Below are 17,383 nucleotides of genomic sequence, written 5' to 3' on the forward strand. Positions count from 1 at the left end.
GTGGCCCTTCCTGCAGCTGCCAGGCTGTCATCTGCACAGAGCATTGCAGCGTCAGCCACCTCAGAGATGGCAGGGCCAGAGCCTAAAAAAGCAGCATTGGCACAGCCGCAGGGATGGATTTGAGGAGCCCTGGAATACTCCCCCAAAAATGCCACAGTTAGAATACACAGCGTATCCACCAGTAACCCCATAGTGTGAATAAAGTCATCCGCCTGTGCCGGAGCTGGGCTTCTGGGGGCCACGATAGAAGAAGGAACAGGACACAGAGGGGACAGAGCACATGACCACAATCTCCCCGATGCCTGAATGTCACTGGAGCTTGGGCGGGGGGGTTGGAGTGGGGCTGGGAGAGGGGAGGGGCCGGCTTGGGGACGTGAGAGGTGGCCAGCAGTGTGCTCAGTGATCTATGATGGGAACTCGGGACACTCCTAGGAGATTGCCCTAATTATGCCCATTTTACAGATAAGGACAGTAAGGCTTAGAGATGCTAAAGAGTCTACCCAAGGTCGAAAAGGCCGTGAGGGACCAGCTGGAACTCATGTTCTGAGTCTCTCCTCCTCCCTCACTCTGGCCCCCATCAGCATCACAAGCAAGAGCATCTGGGATCCAGGAGCTGCCAAGCCCCCTCCTCACTTCTTTGCGTGCTCATGCTCCTCTTTGCCCTGGGACTCTCTCCTCCACTGCTAAAAATCCCACCTCTTCCTTGAAATGCCCACTTCCCGGATTCACCCACATCATCCGATGTGGTTTTCCCAGTGCAGTCCTGAGTGCGTGCCTTGAAAAGTCCTCTGTGTATCCCAGGGGGAGCATGTCCCTGCTGTCCTCCAGCAACCCCAGGACCAGGACCATGTCCCCTTCACCTTTATCACCGAGCCTCACATACAGTTTGTCTTTGGGAAGTTCTTATTGCATGAAAGAGGGGATGAAGAAATGAAGGAACAAATGGCCAGGTCTGCTGCAGCTCCACAGTGACTGGTGCTCCCTTTAGAGCTGCCCTGCCCTGTCCTCTCATCCCCAATGCCTCGGGCAGCACAAAGCCCAGGTGAGGTCAGGCCAGCCAGACATGTCCTGAATTTGTGTTCTCACTCTCAGGGAAGAATCTAGAATGTTCAGGGTTCTAAGTGCTGCTGTGTCTTCCCGCCCAGCCTCTCCAAGAGACACTTGGCTAGGGTTCGAGAACAATGCAGCTATAATATAGGATAGCAACCAGGGCGCTCCTCCCCATCATTTACTGCCCTTGAGCGCCCCGTGAGGAAGAAACCGTGTATTGCCTCATGCCCCAGAGAGGTAAACGGAGGCTAGAGAAATTACGCAGCTGGTGAGTGGGTGAGCCTGGGCTCCCAGGCTCCTTCTGGTCCCCAATAAGCACTTGCTCAGGGCTGCAGGATGATCCCTGAGAGTGTGTCATCTCGGGCGCTTGGTGGTTTCCCAACAAGATCCCGGGGAATGGGCGGCGGGCTTGGTGGAGGGCAGTGGCACGCGAGCTACATGCCCCGGGAAGGCTCCCAGGCTGCCTATGGGGAGGTTTCCCGACCCGACATGATGCTGCAACCCTGACTCAGATCAGGAGGAAGTTGAGGGTTTGTAGAAAAATGTCACTCGTAATCGGGGACAAACCAGGTCTGCCTGCTGCTGCTGCTGTTGTCACGGAGGCTGCCTGGAGGCTGCCGCTGCCCTGACACTTGGGACTGCTCGCTGAGTCAGGACAGGTGTGCACAAAGCCCAGGCCCACACAAGCCCCACTGATCTTAGGAGAGTTACCTGCAGTCCACAAGAGCAAGGTCAGGTTAGAGGCTCCATGCCTCAGTTTCTGTAAATGGCCCAGAGGCTGTTACCTGTTGGTGGTCCGGTGCAGCTGAGAGGGCTGAGAGATGTCATTTCTCCTCCAGGCCTGGCTGTCAGCCTGTTCTGGGGAGAGTCACTTCCCCTCTCTGGGTCTCGACTTCCTTGTGAGTGAAATAAAGGGGTGGGACCAGATGCTCTTTGAGCCGCTCCAGTGTCACCCTGTCTGGCCTAGGGGCTCTTGCTCTGGGGTCTACAGAGAGGCTGCGTGGAATTAGAGTGTGGACATGGGGAGCGGTTTCCAGGAGGAGGGTCTACACTCTCCTGCCCTCTTGCAAGATCTGCACGCCCCCCTCCCGCAGCTCCAAAAAACAAAACAAAAAGCCAAAAAGCCAAAAATCACACTGCATGTGTCAAGGCCTGGGAAGCCTCTGGAGGAGGAAGCCTCCTACGCACCCCAGACACCCTAACAGGGGCACCACACAAGAGCAGCCATTCTCAGCACCTGACAAAGGCCGTCGTGGCTTCCAGCACTTCGGAGGTTTAGGATTGGAAACTGCTGCCCACAGAAAGGAAAGGAAGGTGGTGCTATTTAGGACTTGCAGGATAGGACTTGCGTGCCCAGCCTCGGAGGAGACCTCAGCCACTGCATGTGTGTCTGCAAGAATGGTCAGTAGGGCCCCACAGGTTCCCCAGCCTCGGCTTCTCTGTCCCAGGCCTGCACAGAGATTTGGGGCAGCCTTGGGCCTGTGGCTTCCTAGGGCCCTGCAAGCAGAGATTTCCCTGGCATCTCCCACCTTCAGGGTTGGGAGGGCTGAGACTCACTCGTGGACCTGGGTGGCTCTTAGCTGGGAGCCCTCATAGATTCCAGCCCATCAGGAAAGTCTGGGCTGAAACTACCCCGGCAGATGCAGCTCTCGTGCCCTGGAGGTGCTGGGAGGCCCTGTCGGAGGACCAAAGCACAAGCTATTTTTAAAAGTTATGTGTGCTGGGACTTTCAGGTGTCTACAGGAATAGAAACTACTCCTGGGTTTTTTGGGTGATTCATCCAACACATGGGTCCCCTCTGTAAATAACAGCTTGCTAGTCACTGCAGGGGAACCACCTGGCCCTCTGGAGCTGGGTCTTCCCACTGTCTGATGAAGAGGTTGACGGAACCATGACAACTTTTAAGCTCTCACCTGGGCTTGTGCGATGGGCAGTGCCAAGTCCACTGCCTGCTCCAGGCCATGGAGCCCCAAGCTGGCCTGTGTGCCAAGACAGGGCACTGGGCAGTCCTGCCCCCAGCGAGGCCCCCCTACTGGGCCACCAGCCCAATCTAAGCCAAAGGCTGGCTACTGGGCAAGGTGGGGCAGCCAGGCCCGCACCCTGGGTGCAGGAGGAGGCCAGGAGCCTGTTGGGACAGCAGCAGGGAGGAAACACACCGGTGTCTGGCACCCACCTCCATACCCAGAGCCTGCAATGTGAGGCCCCAGGTAGGCGTCCATACTGAGTGGCCTGCAGGGAGCAGTGTCTCTGCTCAGCCCCTCCTCAAAAGGAGCCTTGTCTACTCCCATTCTGGCTACCTTCTTTTTTTTTTTTTTTTTTTTTGAGACACAGTCTCGCTCTGTTGCCCAGGCTGGAGTGCGCAGTGGCACGATCTTGGCTCACTGCAACCTCCACTTTCTGGGTTCAAGTGATTCTCCTGCCTCAGCCTCCTGAGTAGCTGGGATTACAGGCTTGTGCCACCAGGCCCGACTAATTTTTTTTGTATTTTTAGTAGAGACGGGTGTTTCACCATGTTGGTCAGGCTGGTCTCAAACTCCTGACCTCGTGATTCACCCACCTCGGCCTCCCAAAGTGTTAGGATTACAGATGTGAGCCACCGCTCCCGGCCCTGGCTACCTTCTTTTAAGAAATGAATATTTCTACTTTATTGCTGTTGCAATATTAAAATTTTTAAATTTTTAATTTTTTGAAAACATGCACATGATTCAAATACATATGTAAACACATGTAGGAAAATATCTATCCCACTCCTAAATCCAGCTCTCACCTACGCCCCAGGGCACCACTGTTAAGTTTCTTCCAGAGTTTCTGTGCCTGCCCGTGTACACATGCGATCTTATTTTCTCCCTCTTTTGACGCAAAAGCTAGAGCACCACACGAGCTGCTCTGCAGTAGAAGGCATTGTCCACCTCCCTCTCCTGTGGGTATCCCTTGGATACCTTGGGGCATATCCAAGGTATATGGGGGATCCCTTGCCAAGATACATGTGTCCAGAGAGACTCAAAGGTTTGAGCTCCTAAGAGCGAGGCTAGGCAGGGACTCGCCCAAGGCCCCACCCTGCGGCTCAGGCCTGTCCATCCGGCTTTTCGCCTCCCCTTGCCACAGCCCTGGGGAGTCATAAATAGGAAGACCTTTCTCAGAAAATTTCCCTTAAGCCTCCTGAAACTTCTCCCCCTAGTCCTGCCCACCCTCTCACCATCCAGAATAACTTGGAGGTTTTGGGAGCCTGGGCGGGTCCCTGCCTGTCTTCCAGACTGGGAGCCCCGAGTTAGGGGGTTTGGGGGCACACACCTGCGACTTCACCAGTGGGGCAGCTTCGGAGCTTCAGGAACCAGCTTCTTCTAGGGCAAGAAACAAGTGAGTCTGACTGTGTTTTTCAAAGAGCGGGTCCAGGATAGCTGGGCGCTCACCACATCCTCCACTGACGCTGGTGAAATTCGCTCCTTCAGCAGCCAGAGGCCCGGCCCTGCCCTCGTGGGGCATCCCTTCCCTCCAGGGGAAAACCTGCCCACCAGGGGCTTTGCAGGGTGACCAGTTGGCCCAGAGCTGTGCAAGAAGTGCTCCCGAGCCTGCCCCAGAGAGCTGGTCAGGGGACAGGGGCAGGGACAAGAGAGCTGGTCAGGGGACAGGGTCAGGGACAAGAGAGCTGGTCAGGGGACGGGGCAGGGACAAGAGAGCTGGTCAGGGGACAGGGGCAGGGACAACTTCACCTGCAGGGAACAGGGGCAGGAACAAGAGAGCTGGTCAGGGGACAGGGGCAGGGACAAGAGCTGGACCCTAAGGAGACACGGGGAGGGAGGAGGATGCTGGAGTAGGGCAGCCCAGGTGCAGGCACGAGCAGGACGGGCATGGTGTTGGTGAGGGCCCGGCACCCTCTGCACCAGGGTAAGGGGGGAATGGCAGGAGCCGAGGCTGGAAGCTGTCCAGGCAGGAACCAGGGGCACGGGCCGCCCCAGGGTCCCAGGGAACACACGCTTAGCACAGGAGCAGCATGTGACAGACCCACTGGGGCAGCAGGGGTTGGGTTGGGATGAGGGCACCAGCAGCAACAAGAAGGAATGAGGGCAGGAGTGGGTGCGTCAGGGTGTCTGAAAGAAGGGTCCAGGGCATCTGAGGCAGCCGGACTCTGAAGATAGCCTCAGCAGGTCTCCGGCCGCCACTCCCCACAAAGCAGCTCTGTCAGCTTGGGCTGGTTGCCTAACCTCTCTGAGCCCATTTCCCCAGTCGCAAATTGGAGTTACACATCCATTCAATCAAAAAATGTTTGTGGATCATCTCCTAGGGACCAGGCAGTGGTGGTGAAGACAGACGACAGCACCTGTCTCAGAAAACGTTTTTAGGAGTCGGCGTGGTAACGGAGTAAGCGCACCCAGGAAGTGCCTGGTACTCAAGCGGTGACTGAGGCCCCCATTCCTCGTTGATTTATGCCTGACTTTGTCTCCCATACTGGGTCTATTTGAAGGAAAAGAAAAAAAAAAAGGAGTAACATTGATAATGGGACCCTCATGATCCAAGGAAAAGGGGTCCTAAAAATCAGAGGAAGCCCCAACAGAGAGAGGAAGGTAGGGGAACTCAGGAAGAAGAGGCAAAAAGAGGAAGATGAGCAGCACCTACCCCCACGCTCTGCTCCAATCCTCCAGGTGCGGCCTGGAGACAGACCCAGAGGGTTGAGCTCCAGGAGCTGGGCTAGGCAGGGACTTGCCCCAGGCCCCATCCTATGGCTCCCCATCTGGCTTCTCCCCTCCCATTCTGCCGGGAACACTTCTGTTCCCAAGCCCCACTTATTTATTTTATTTTATTTTTTGTAAAAATAGAGATGGGGTTTCGCCATGTTGCCCGGCCTGGTCTCGGACTCCTAGACTCAAGCGATCCCCCACCTCGGCCTCCCAAAGTGCTGGGATTACAGGTATAAACCACTGCATCCGGCCACCAAGCCCCACTTAAACATTGAGCCCAGATGACTCCCCTGCACGGTCAGCTGGGTGCCATACCACACAAAGCCCGTTCCTGGAGCCTTTGCCAAGTCCCTGAGGACTGACACCATGCCCCCTAGGCGCTCACAAAGACAGGAAGGTGCGTGCCCCCAAGCCCCCCAACTCGGGGCCCTGATAATCCCCCTTAGCAATTGAAGATGTCTGGCCTCCTTGAAAGTGGGCCCACGGTGGCTGAGGTCAGTGACGCTTAATGTCAAGGCAGGAGGGAGTAAAACACGCAAGAGGGCAGCAACTGTCCAGAATGCAGCCTTCCCCTCCCATGTCACTCCACATGCCCCTCTGTCACTCACTGGAAATGTAACATCGAGGTTACAGGAGAAGGTTGCAGATGCTCAGATATCTGTGCCTTCTGTTCTTGTCATGATCCAGCCAATTCTTTTAGAGCCACCAAGCTTCTCCCTGCAGTCATCCTGCCCATGGCTGTTGATGGCCCTGATGGGGCTTGGAGCCCCCAGAATGTGCAGAAGTTGGACAAAGGTGGTCTTCAAATGCAATGGTTGTCTTATCACCGAAAACCCACGGCATCCAGAGGAGGCCCTTCACTACGAAGGTTACAGAGACCACAGGTCTCTGTACATCCCAAGTTTCCCCTGCTGCCAAAGGCAGGGGAGGAGAGAATTCTGGAAGCCCACCCTGTCGCACGGCTCCTCTGGCACATGGAGCCACTGAATGTCTTGTGAACATTAAACAAATGCTTCCAAGTGAACACCTCTGGCTCTGTCTCATCCAGGTCCCCCTGAGGACCTCCTGAGGTTTGGCGCTCAAGGGAGCAGAGTCCTGGGCTAAACCCTGGCAACAGCTTCCCAGCATTCCCTCCACTCCCGCCAGGCAGCCAGGACCCCCCCCGCCTCCCAGCTGGGCCTTGGGGCCAGGAGTCAAGGAATGAGGGGATTCTGCTCACCTCTGAGTACCCCCTCTGGCATCCCAGCAGCTCCCTGTCCAGGCCACCAGGTCACAGCTACTGAGCTACACTTGTTTATTTCTCAGGGACACGGGGATAGGAGTGTGAGCAGATGGTGGACCCTTTTGAAATATTTATTTTCTTTTATGTTTCCTGTTGCATAAAGTGTACTATTTCCTTTGTCCACATGCCCATCAGGAGCCTAATATTCTGTTTTACACTTTAGCTATTGAATTCCTATTCTTCTTACGTGTTGAGTCTTTTCTCCCTACTTCATCCCTTCCCACCTCCCCTACACACGACATTTTTATCTTTGGGTTTTTGTTTTGTTTTTCTTTTCTTTCTTTCTTTTTTTTTTTTTTAAGACAGAGTCTCACTTAGGGTAGGGTGCAGTGGCATGATCTCAGCTCACTGCAACCTTTGTTTCCTGGGCTAAAGTGATCCTCCCACCTCAGCCTCTCAACTTTCTGGGACTACAGACACGTGCCACCACGCCTGGCTAATTTTTGTACTTTTGGTACAAAATACAAAGGCATTGAGAGGTTTTGCCATGTTTCCCAGGCTGGTCTCCAAGTCCTGAGCTCAAGCAATCCACCCACCTCAGCCTCCCAAAGTGTTGGGATTACAGGCGTCAGCCACTGCGCTTGGCCCATTTTTTATTTTTGTTTTGCGGCATGGAAATTGTTAATTGTGTCCTTTGTCTCCATGAATTATCTTGTAGCACTTTAATAATGAACCTATCTTCACCCTTCCATAGTTTGAGTAACTAGGACATTCATTTCCTTCCTGAAAGTCTTTTATTTAATTCTGATTTTTAAAAAGTATATATTGGGGTGGAAGGTAAAAATTCTTCTCCAATACTGAGGGGCTGACAGGTGAAGGCTATGGGGAGGTCTCCACCTGCCCTACCTACCTGCCACTCCCCCGGGAACTGTGCCAGCACTCACACCCTATTCTCCTGCAAAACGCTTTGTCCTGAGAGCCTTACCCCACATGCAGAGCTACCACCTCTGCTCTTTAATGTCATCAAATATCTTCCAGGGCACACCACACTCCAGTACCTGGCTCCGTCTTCATCTCCACCCCAAGTCCTCCTGACCCTTCAAGGAGACGTCATTGCCGATGGTGACCGCTCCCTCCAAAACTGACCCTGCCTGTCCTGAGGACCACACCAAGGGCAGTACACTTTACAAATTAAGTCTGTTCATTCTCCAAACACCCTGGGAGGTGCAAACGATCAACAGCCTTGTTCACAGAGGAAGAAATTGAAGCACAGAGGGCTGGAGCCCTGTGCCCAAATGTGCACCACAAGCTTGATGCAGAGCTGGGGTTGGGCCTAGGAGATGGCACCTAGAGAGGCCGATTTCTACCTGTCCCACTTTGCTGAACCCTCACCAACCCCGTGAGGCAGGACCCACGGGCACCCCCACTTTACAGGGTGGAAATGGAGGCATTGAGAGGTTTGGCAACTCGTCTGATAAGCCCACTTGTTAAGACGCTGAGCAGGAACACAGTGCACCTGCTGCTGCCACAGGCCCCGACCGCTGCACCCACGAGGGCCCCACTTCACAGTCTGGCCTCACGGTGCGATCTCCTGCTGCTTTCACCCCTGCCCATTAGCCCCATCCCCATGACAGCATGCGGATGCTCCCCTTCCTTCCACACCCTGAGTGGTGCCCCACTCCACTGCCCAGGCCACCCCCGGCCCAGTCCATTCCCCTGCTTGCCCACTCCACCCCAGCCCCTTGAGCCCATGGACAATGCTCCAGGAGCCAAAGGGAACCATCCAAATGGCAGTCTCAGGAAACCAGCACCCCCCACCCCTTCCCTGGTGCTAGGGCAGCCCCACCCCAGCCCGGTCCTGTCGAGGCCGCTCCACACCTCAAGACCCTCCTCCAGCTCCTCACCATCCCCAGACAGCCTGGCCTCCAACTTCACAGAAAAAAATCTCGGTTCTGAGGCGTGAAGCTCCGGCCCCTTGTCCTACAAACCAGCCGCAGTCTGCACCCAACCAAGTGACAATGGTGTCTCTGCTGCTTACAGAAACACCTCCACGCCACCAGCCCGCCGACCTCCTCTGGGCACCTGCCCATCAGGTGGTCACGGCTGTTTGTGGGAGGTCTCCAGAGGGCAGGAAACATGTTAGACGAATTCACAAGATTAAAAACTCATTCCCTACATAATTGGTGCTGAAGGCAGAAAATTACCACCAGCTGGATGGATACTGTTTCTATCATCTAAGGTGACCAGAAGTCTTAAATTATGTATTATATCATTTTAAAATTACAGAGATTTCTCTAAAGGTACATTACATTCGGTCACATAATGCACATAACATTACATAAAGGGGAAGCTACTATGGAAGGAAAGTCTTCAGTGTTCATTAAAATAGTTGGATCTACACCTCTTCTAAATGAAGACAGCATGGGTGTGAATGTTTATACGATAAAGGTACATAAAGCTCCAAACAGAAGGACATGTTCATTACAAGGACAGTCTCCATGTGGGGCTTGAAACTGGCCAGGTCCTGCCTCTTCCAGCTGCCCAGCTGTGTCTGCATGAGCCCCAATCTCTTGCTTTGTGTCTGGTCATCATCCTAAACCAGGCCTCTCCCCCACTCTCGCACCACCTCCTCACCTCCTGTGACAAAGCACACCCTGTTCTAGCCCAAGCTCTGCCTGGGACTGCCTCCATCAGGGCCTCAGTCTCCACATCTCTGTAGCTGTGCTACAGGCGGGACTGCTGCTGTCTCTCTCTCTCTCGTACGCACTCACTCTAATTCGCTACATGTGAGGTCACAAGGACAAACCCTAAGGGAACAGAAGCAGGACTGAACTCTGACTTCAGTGCCCCAGGATAGTGTTCTCACTCTGATCATTGGCAATGATGAAGGAAAAATGGGTCTGCTTTCACCCAGCTGCTCCCAGCTCACTCCTTTCCCTGCCCCTTCCCTGCCTCTTCCCCCTTCCCTGCTACCCTCCAGCCCTGCCTTCTGGTCCTGTGCGCTGTCCCCTCCTGTGGGCCTAGCCAAGCTCCCATCTCTCACTGGCTGCCCACTGACTTTTTGGAACCTGGAAGGCCTGCCGCCTTGCAGGCCCCTGAAGTCCCCTGCCCCGCCCAGCTCCCCCCTTCCCTCCACCCTCTCTGCCTGGCCTCCCTCTCTGCTCATCACTCTTCCTGTGCTCTTGACTTCCCTTCTGGCCTTTCTCTGGCCTCCAGCCACCAGGGCAGACCACTCCACTGCCCAGTCTCCCTCCCATCTGTCCACCGCCTCCTCCACCTGCCCTCCGTTGGCCCTTCCTGCAAACCGTCCCCTGGGGCCTGGTGTCCCTGCCAGGGGAAGTCGGGAACCTACTGAACGCAGGGGGCAGCCCATGGTGTGCAGCTGCTGGGCAGCCTGGCAGGCCCTCCAGGAAGCCCCCATCTCCAAGGGAGCTCTCAGCCACCTGGGGACTGGCCTGTGGCAGTGGGTGGCTGTCCCTCCTCAGGTTGGTCCACAGGCCAAAGAAACTAGAGCAACCTCCTTTTGTGTCCACCCTCAGTCCCCTCAGGCTTTCAGAGCGGCCATAGAGGTGGTGGCTAGATTCAGGGGACTCAGGGCCTCTCTCCTTACACGGCTTGCCTCTTATCCAGGAGCAGCAGCCCCTGCACCGGCAGCATTCCCCACTCCTAGAAGTCAGCGTCTCCAGGAGGCAGGGCTGGGGCTCCCTTGGCAGGGCAAAGGCTGCCTGGGTAGGGCAGTGGCAGCAGCGAGATGAAGCTCTGCTGTGGGGGGTGGGGGATGCAGGATGCAGGGGCTGTGTCCGGTAGGAGAGGCATTACCAGGTCTTCCCCGAGAGCTCAGCCTCTGAAGTTCTTGACTTCAGTTTCTGAGGCCACATCTGCAGTCACCCCAAATCTTCTGGTGGCCACCCCAGAGGTGCTGGGTCAGGCTGTGGTCACTTCCTGCCTCCCTCTCCTCGCCTTTATTGTCACCTGGGCTCAGGGTGCTTTCCTTGCCCACCTTTTCAACCTTCCTTTCCAGTGCTAACAGACTGGACTGTCCCCCAGGGGCACTGGCCTCGGCATATGGGCCGCTTATTTGGAGAGACCCCTCCCTGCACTGGCTGTTTCTCCACCTGCCCTTACAACACAAAAGGCTGACAGAATATGGTGATTTCTAACCCAGCCCTGGCTCTGGAATCACAAAACCTCGGTCTGCATCATGGCCAGCGCCTCTCCACACCTCTCTCAACAAAAGCTGTGGAACGAGCACCGAGTACCGATTCCAGGTTTCTGGTCCCCGGCCTCTCCGACCCCAGCACAGCTGCTCTTTCCACCCCTCAGGGATGGGAGTTAGTTCCAGGGACCAAACGTGAGATGACCGCGTCTGTGAACAGCACGAGTATCCACTGAAAGCCCCAACCCTGAGCTATTGGTCCCAGGGGAAGGAGGACACAGGTTAGAAGAACCAGGGACAGCCAGCCTGACCCAGCCCAGGTGCTTAGCAAAATGCTTAGAGCCCAGCCGCCTCCCTCCCCGGGGCCCACTCCATGCTGGGGCCTGTGGTAACCCCTGGGCAGGAGTCAGCCTCCCCTGGGGAAGGTTAGCATCCGGGCTCCTCGGGGTGACCCTGTTTGCTATCCGGGGTGGGGTGAGGATGACCATCTGTTCTGGTTTGCCCAGGATGGATGGGACTCCTGGGGGGACCCTGGACCTTCAGTGTTAAACCCGGATAGTCCCTAAGAGTGAAGAGACGTCACTGCAGGTGGGCAAGGGAGCTTTGGGGATTGAGCCCTGTCTTCATTCGGGGTTTCCTACCCTGACTCCACCCACCAAGGAAGGGCATTGTCCTGTTGGGTTGGGCTTCCCCCACCCCCACCCAGGACCCCTGCATTCCACTGACTGTGCCCAAGGTGCCCAGAGCCTCTCTGGCAGCCAGGACACACATGGGTTACCTCCTTCCTACACACAGGCCCCTTCATGCCAGAGACACATGGGTCTCAGAGGAAACACCTGGGGTGGGGGGCACTTTTCCTCTCCCTCGGAGATGGCTGGCAGGACCCCCAGCCTCAGCACCATCGTGACCACATTTCCAAGAAAAGGCTTCTGGCGCTGTGGTCAGACAAAGGGGCTGCGTGTTAGTTCAGGCTGCCTGGAACACATCAGAAAAGGGGCCTCAGGTTACACAGAGGCAGGCGCTTCTCAGGAACTAGAGTGTGTGGTCCCAGGCCGGCAGCCACTCCCAGCCCCAGCGCAGCCTCCTGTCTGGATGAGGGGCCCAGGGAGCGAAGGCTGACGGGCTCCATGGACCTGTTCATTATTTTCTCCATCAGGAAGTCTTTCCTTCTGAAGCTCCTAGGGGGCTTTGAGTGAGTGACTTGCTTTGGCTGTAAAAGGGGTTTTGCCCAATTGGTTGAGTCCTAGGGTCTCGCACAATTGTGCTGTGTGTTGTGGTCTTCCCTCAGGCTTTCACAGGCTCACAGCCAGAACTGTGCGCACCCATCCAGATGTCAACACACACACACACACCCAGAGATCCACATGTGCATGCCCTAGATGGATCATGGGACCAAATTCAAAAGGAGATACAGCCCTGGGCTCTGGGATTGGGCTGGGAGGAGAGGGGTTCCATTTTGGACCAGAGGGTATGGAATACCGACACAGGGGAATGGAGGTACAGGTTCAGTATCCTTTGTCAGAAGCGCTTGGAAAAAGAAGTGTTTTGGATTTGGGATTTTTTAGAGTTGGGAATATTTGCATTATACTTACTGGCTGAGCATCCTAAAACCAAAATCTGAAGTGCTCCAATGAGCATTTTCCTTGAGTGCATGTTAGTGCACAAAAAGTTTTAGATTTGGAGTATTTTAGATTTTGGATTTTTGGACTTTGGATGCCCAGCTTGTATATACTGGGGAGTCATCAGTATCAGGATGATGGAGGAAGCTTGTGAGTTTGTAGCAAATAACATGCAGTGTGAGAAAATAAAGAGTGAATCTGGGGGAGAGAATATTAAAGAGGTTGGCAGAGAGACCGGAATGCACAAAGGTGGAAAGGAGTTAGTCAGAGGTAGGAGAATTGCAAAAGCCAAAGGAAGATTCCAGACAAAGGCTGGCCAGTATGTGAAGGAGCCTTGAAGGTAAGCCAGTGGCCAGTACTGAATCTTGGCAGAGGAAAGCAAGAACACTGATATGGTTTGGCTGTGTCCCCACCCAAATCTCATCTTGAATTGTAGTTCTCATAATCTCCACATGTCGTGAGAGGGACCTGGTGGGAGGTAACTGAATCATGGGAGCGGTTACCCTCATCCTGTTCTCATGATAGTGAGTGAGTTCTCATGAGATCTGACTGTTTTATAAGGGGCTTTCCCCACTTTGCTTGGCACTTCTCTTATGATGCCATGTGAAGAAGGACATGTTTCCTTCCCCTTCCACCTGACTATAAGTTTCCTGAGGCCTCCCCAGCCATGCTGAACTGTGAGTCAATTAAACCGGTTTTCTTTATAAATTACCCGGTCTTGGGTATGTGTTTATTAGCAACATGAGAATGGACTGATACAAACATCCTGTTGGATAGCAGCAATGTACATAGAGGTTCTGCCTGCAGGAGTGGCTCAAAGGGGACCAAGGAGAGCATCCAATATGTGGATTTAGGCTCATGAAAGGTAGTTGTCTATAAAAACCCTTGAGGCCAGGATGATCCCCAGAGATAAGTCTGGTGACAGTTGTCTTAACACAAAAATGAATTATTAGAATTTCTCTTGAGTTATTACTCAAGTTGTCAAAAGCTGACTAAGTTGTTTGGTTGGAGGCTAAGGGGAAAGTAATTTATATTTATGATTATTCTTTTTATGCTTGTATACAAAGGAATAGAAGTCAGGACTCTTGATCTAACCTGAGCCAGATTTCCTATGTCAAATACCGCTTCCCTAGTCTTCTTCTTACCTCCCTAGTCTCCTAAGTTTATTAATAAACTTTAAAACACAATAGCCTTCCTTGAATAAAATGATTCTGATTTTCCGTTGGGCTGTATGACTGGAAACATTAAGTAAAAATGTATTCTAGGCCAGGCACAGTGGCTGACACCTGTAATCCCAACATTTCGGGAGGCTGAGGTGGGAGGATTGCTTGAGGCCAGGAGTTTGAGACCTACCTGGGCAACAACATAGTAAGACCCCATCTCTACAAAATTTGTTTTAATTAGCCAGGTGTGGTGGTGCACACTTGTGGTCCTAGCTACTTGGGAGGCTGAGATGGAAGGATCACTTGAGTCCAGGAGTTAGAGGCTCCAGTGAGTCGTGACTGTGCCAGTGCACTCCAGTTTGGGCAAGAGAGTGAGGCATTGTCACTGTCAGAGATGATAAATTCCTCTTCAGAAAGGTTTAGGTCCCTGTTCTTTGTTTCTTAAGACCAACTTCCTTGTACTTCCTTGTCTCCTAGCTACCTGTTCTGTAAACAACCCTCCCTGCCTTTGCTGCACCCAGACAACTCCAGGCATGCCTTCCCACCCAGTAACGGGCAGCCTCTACCTTCCTGCCTAATTGACCCTATTCAATTTTAAACCTTAGCCAATCAGACTAGCTTCGATTATGCAGTCCAACCCCAGCCAATGGGGAAAAAACACAGCAGTAAGAACTAATTGCGTTAGGGATAAAAACCCCTGCCCTACCCCACTTGGTGTGCTCTTGTGATCATGACTGGTGCAAGTTGCACCCTTCTGCAGAAGAAAATTGCCTTACTGAGAGAGCTTTTTGCTGGAGTCCTGATTCTTCTTTGTGGACTGAGCATTTATTTCCAACAGTCACCAAAAAAATGTTATTATATGATAAACTGTGATTATTTGTTTTGTAGATTTGGGGTAAACATGTAAACCATAGAAAAAAGTCTTGCCCTGGCTCATTCAAAAAGACAAGCAGTAGAGACCTCATCTAGAAGAATGTTTATGCTAATTTCTGTAAACTACAAAACACAGATGCTGCCACAATCACCAAACAGAATAGAGAAAATTTACTCAGTAGAACAAGATACTTAAATCTAAAATTTGGGGCACAGTGGCTCATGCTTGTAATCCTCACACTTTGGGAGGCAGAGGCAGGAGGATTACTTGAGCTCAGGAGTTTGAGACCAGCCTAGGCAATATATTGAGACCCTCATCTCTACCAAAAAAAAAAAAAATTAGCTGGGCATGGTGGTGTGCACCTGTGGTCCCAGCTACTAGGGCAGATCACTTAAGCACAGGAGATTGAGGCTGCAGTAAGCCGTGATCGCACCACTGTACTCCATCCTGGGAGATAGAGCAAGACCCTGTCTCAAAAAAAAAAAAAAAACAAAAAACAAAAAACCAAGGTTAGACTCATTCTTATACTAATAATTGGGGGTTTGTGTAAAACATCACATAAAAAGAAGCCAGCCAGGCAAGGGCTCCCTTAACTTCCATTTGAGGAAATGAGGCCATCAGGGTGGGATTTATATGGAATCAATTTTCTTCAAAAGACAATGTGATACCTTTTACTCCTTCTAAACTAAGTAAGAAATACAATCAAAGTTCTCTTTCTGTAACCAGATGACCAAAAAAAAAAAAAAATGATTGAGCCATTCCTACAGAACCTAGTCTTTTACCGTGTTTTACTGTGAGATGGTTTTAACAAATATTTTATATTGCTTAGAAAAATATTAGTATTTCCTGATGTCTCTTCACTTGAAGGAAAGACTGGGGCAGTTTGACTGGGGCTGGGGATGCTGGGATCAGAGAGTAAATAAAGATCCCAGGTGCTCATTTGGCTTAACTTCACCAGCTCCAGAACTTCCGAGGCTGTCCTGGAGGCTGGAGCAGCGGGCAGGGCAGGGCTGGAGGAGGCTCAAGGAGCCGGAGCCTCTTGTCCAGCCACTGGCAGAGGCACTGGGGCAGCCATGTGGGCTCCGTGGCATCTCGGAACCTTGCCTGACGTGAAGGATGTCATTTAGGGCAGGAGACAAAAAGCCTCTAAACCTCATTATTTGTTCATGACAGCCTCGAGTCTAGCTGCATCTCTTCTGGGTCTCGGTAAACAACTCCAGGAGGGCATGGCCTTTTAAAGAGCTCATTAAACATTGCCCCCAAGTAGTACTTCAAGAAGAAAGTCAGCTGCAGCATGGCTCCCACCTCGCCGCCTGGGGTATGGAAACATCTAGCACAGAGGGCTCCTGCCATGTGGCCAGTTCTCGAGATGGAGACTGAAGAAGCCGACTAGCCAACAATGAGCACTCGCCACAACCTACCCACGACTTCTCCGTTGTCCCTGCAGCCCTGGGGCCTAGGCTGAGTGCAGAGAACCGAGAGATCCGCTTTGCCCCCAGCGGGCAGAAGGGCTGTGGAGTTCTGGGGGGCAGGGCTCTTTCCGGTGGCTCCAAGGAGCTGTGCCATTGATCTCCTTACTGGGGTGGGCATGGCACAGCTCTGCCCGTGGTCAACCCTGTCTGAGATGCTGGTGCCTGGGGGAGCTGGGAGATGTCGCAGGTCATAGAAAGAAGGGAGGGTCTTCAAGGGTGGGGCAGTTTGGAGCCAGGGAATGACAAGCCCTAGATGCTTCCCAGGGAAGTTTCCAAACCAGAAGGGGTGACAGTAGTCTGGGGGTGTTCTCGGAAGTGGCCCACTTTGTTGCCCTGAGAAGTTGGCATCTCCCTGGCTGCCCAGCTCCCTGGGCTGCAAGAGCTGGAATCTCATACCACTGGCTCCCTAGACATGCATCGGGGGGTCTTCTAGGGCACCTGAGCAGGAGGCCAGAGGATTCACAACCCCTAAAGAAAGGCGTCTGTGGGTCTCTGGCAATAACAGGGCCAGGTGTGTCCATGTACCCCTGGAGAAGGGGGAGAGCCTGGCGTGCAGGCCAGTGCTTGCTCTAAAGGGAACAAGGAGCCTGGGTAGAACCAGGTGAGGAGATAGTGCGGAAGTTGAACGGCCAGCCGGCATCCCCAGGCACGATGGGCAGAGGAAGTCCTTGTTTCGGGAGGAGGCCAGTGCCACTATCCCTCCCCACCCAGGGGCAAGCAGGCTGCAGCGGGGAGAGCCAGCCACAGGCTGAAGAGACATCACACCCCTGGGAGAAGGGGTGTGTTGGGGGGGGACAGCTAATCCTCCCACCCCAGGCATCTTCTTGGCCTGCCACTGCCACCCCCAGTAGGCCCAAAGTGTCCTGCCAGGCACCAGAAAGAGCCAGTCCGCCCCGAGCTACGTGGCCCCCTGGAGTCCTGCGATGCTGGGACCTGAGGGGTGGATGCAAATGGCTTGGGGCAGCTACAGCCTCGCAGGAGCAGGCAGGAGGCCCTTCAGCCTGCGCCTGGACCAGGGCCCAGCAGCCAGATGGAGAAAGCGAGGAAGGGGGCTAACCGCTCATGGGGTCTCAGCGGGGGCGGCGCTTACACAGCCACCTCCCTCCTGGCACCCACCCTTGGCATTAAAATTCAGAGCTTAAGGCTGGGGT

At 53.6% G+C, this 17,383-nt stretch overlaps 1 protein-coding gene and 1 long non-coding RNA gene across 7 annotated transcripts in view; one reads left to right on the forward strand and one right to left on the reverse strand.

Moving 5' to 3' along the window:
- The window catches only part of GPR55 (G protein-coupled receptor 55), a 57,488-nt gene that overhangs the window by 19,468 nt on the left and 20,637 nt on the right, over window positions 1–17,383 (reverse strand). The window contains exons 1-2 of one of the 6 annotated variants that reach the window (XM_054478450.2): window positions 2,608–2,747; window positions 1,836–1,946 (exon numbers count right to left, since the gene is read on the reverse strand). The exons of 1 other annotated variant lie outside the window; for it this stretch is intronic. In XM_054478450.2, the coding sequence (XP_054334425.1) occupies window positions 1,836–1,878 (43 nt within the window). In that variant the 5' untranslated portion in view covers window positions 1,879–1,946; window positions 2,608–2,747. Of the gene's footprint in view, window positions 1–1,761; window positions 2,748–17,383 lie in introns of those variants that run through there. 4 more of the 6 variants (XM_063648090.1, XM_054478454.2, XM_054478452.2 and 1 more) reach the window with 4 other exon arrangements.
- On the forward strand, window positions 2,038–6,717 carry LOC129031772 (uncharacterized). The gene is made up of 4 exons (XR_008501117.2): window positions 2,038–2,451; window positions 5,333–5,409; window positions 5,865–5,956; window positions 6,414–6,717. It is a non-coding gene; the product is annotated as an uncharacterized LOC129031772 (long non-coding RNA).

The sequence above is a fragment of the Pongo pygmaeus genome, chromosome 11 (assembly GCF_028885625.2).
Source record: "Pongo pygmaeus isolate AG05252 chromosome 11, NHGRI_mPonPyg2-v2.0_pri, whole genome shotgun sequence".
NCBI lineage: Eukaryota > Metazoa > Chordata > Mammalia > Primates > Hominidae > Pongo > Pongo pygmaeus.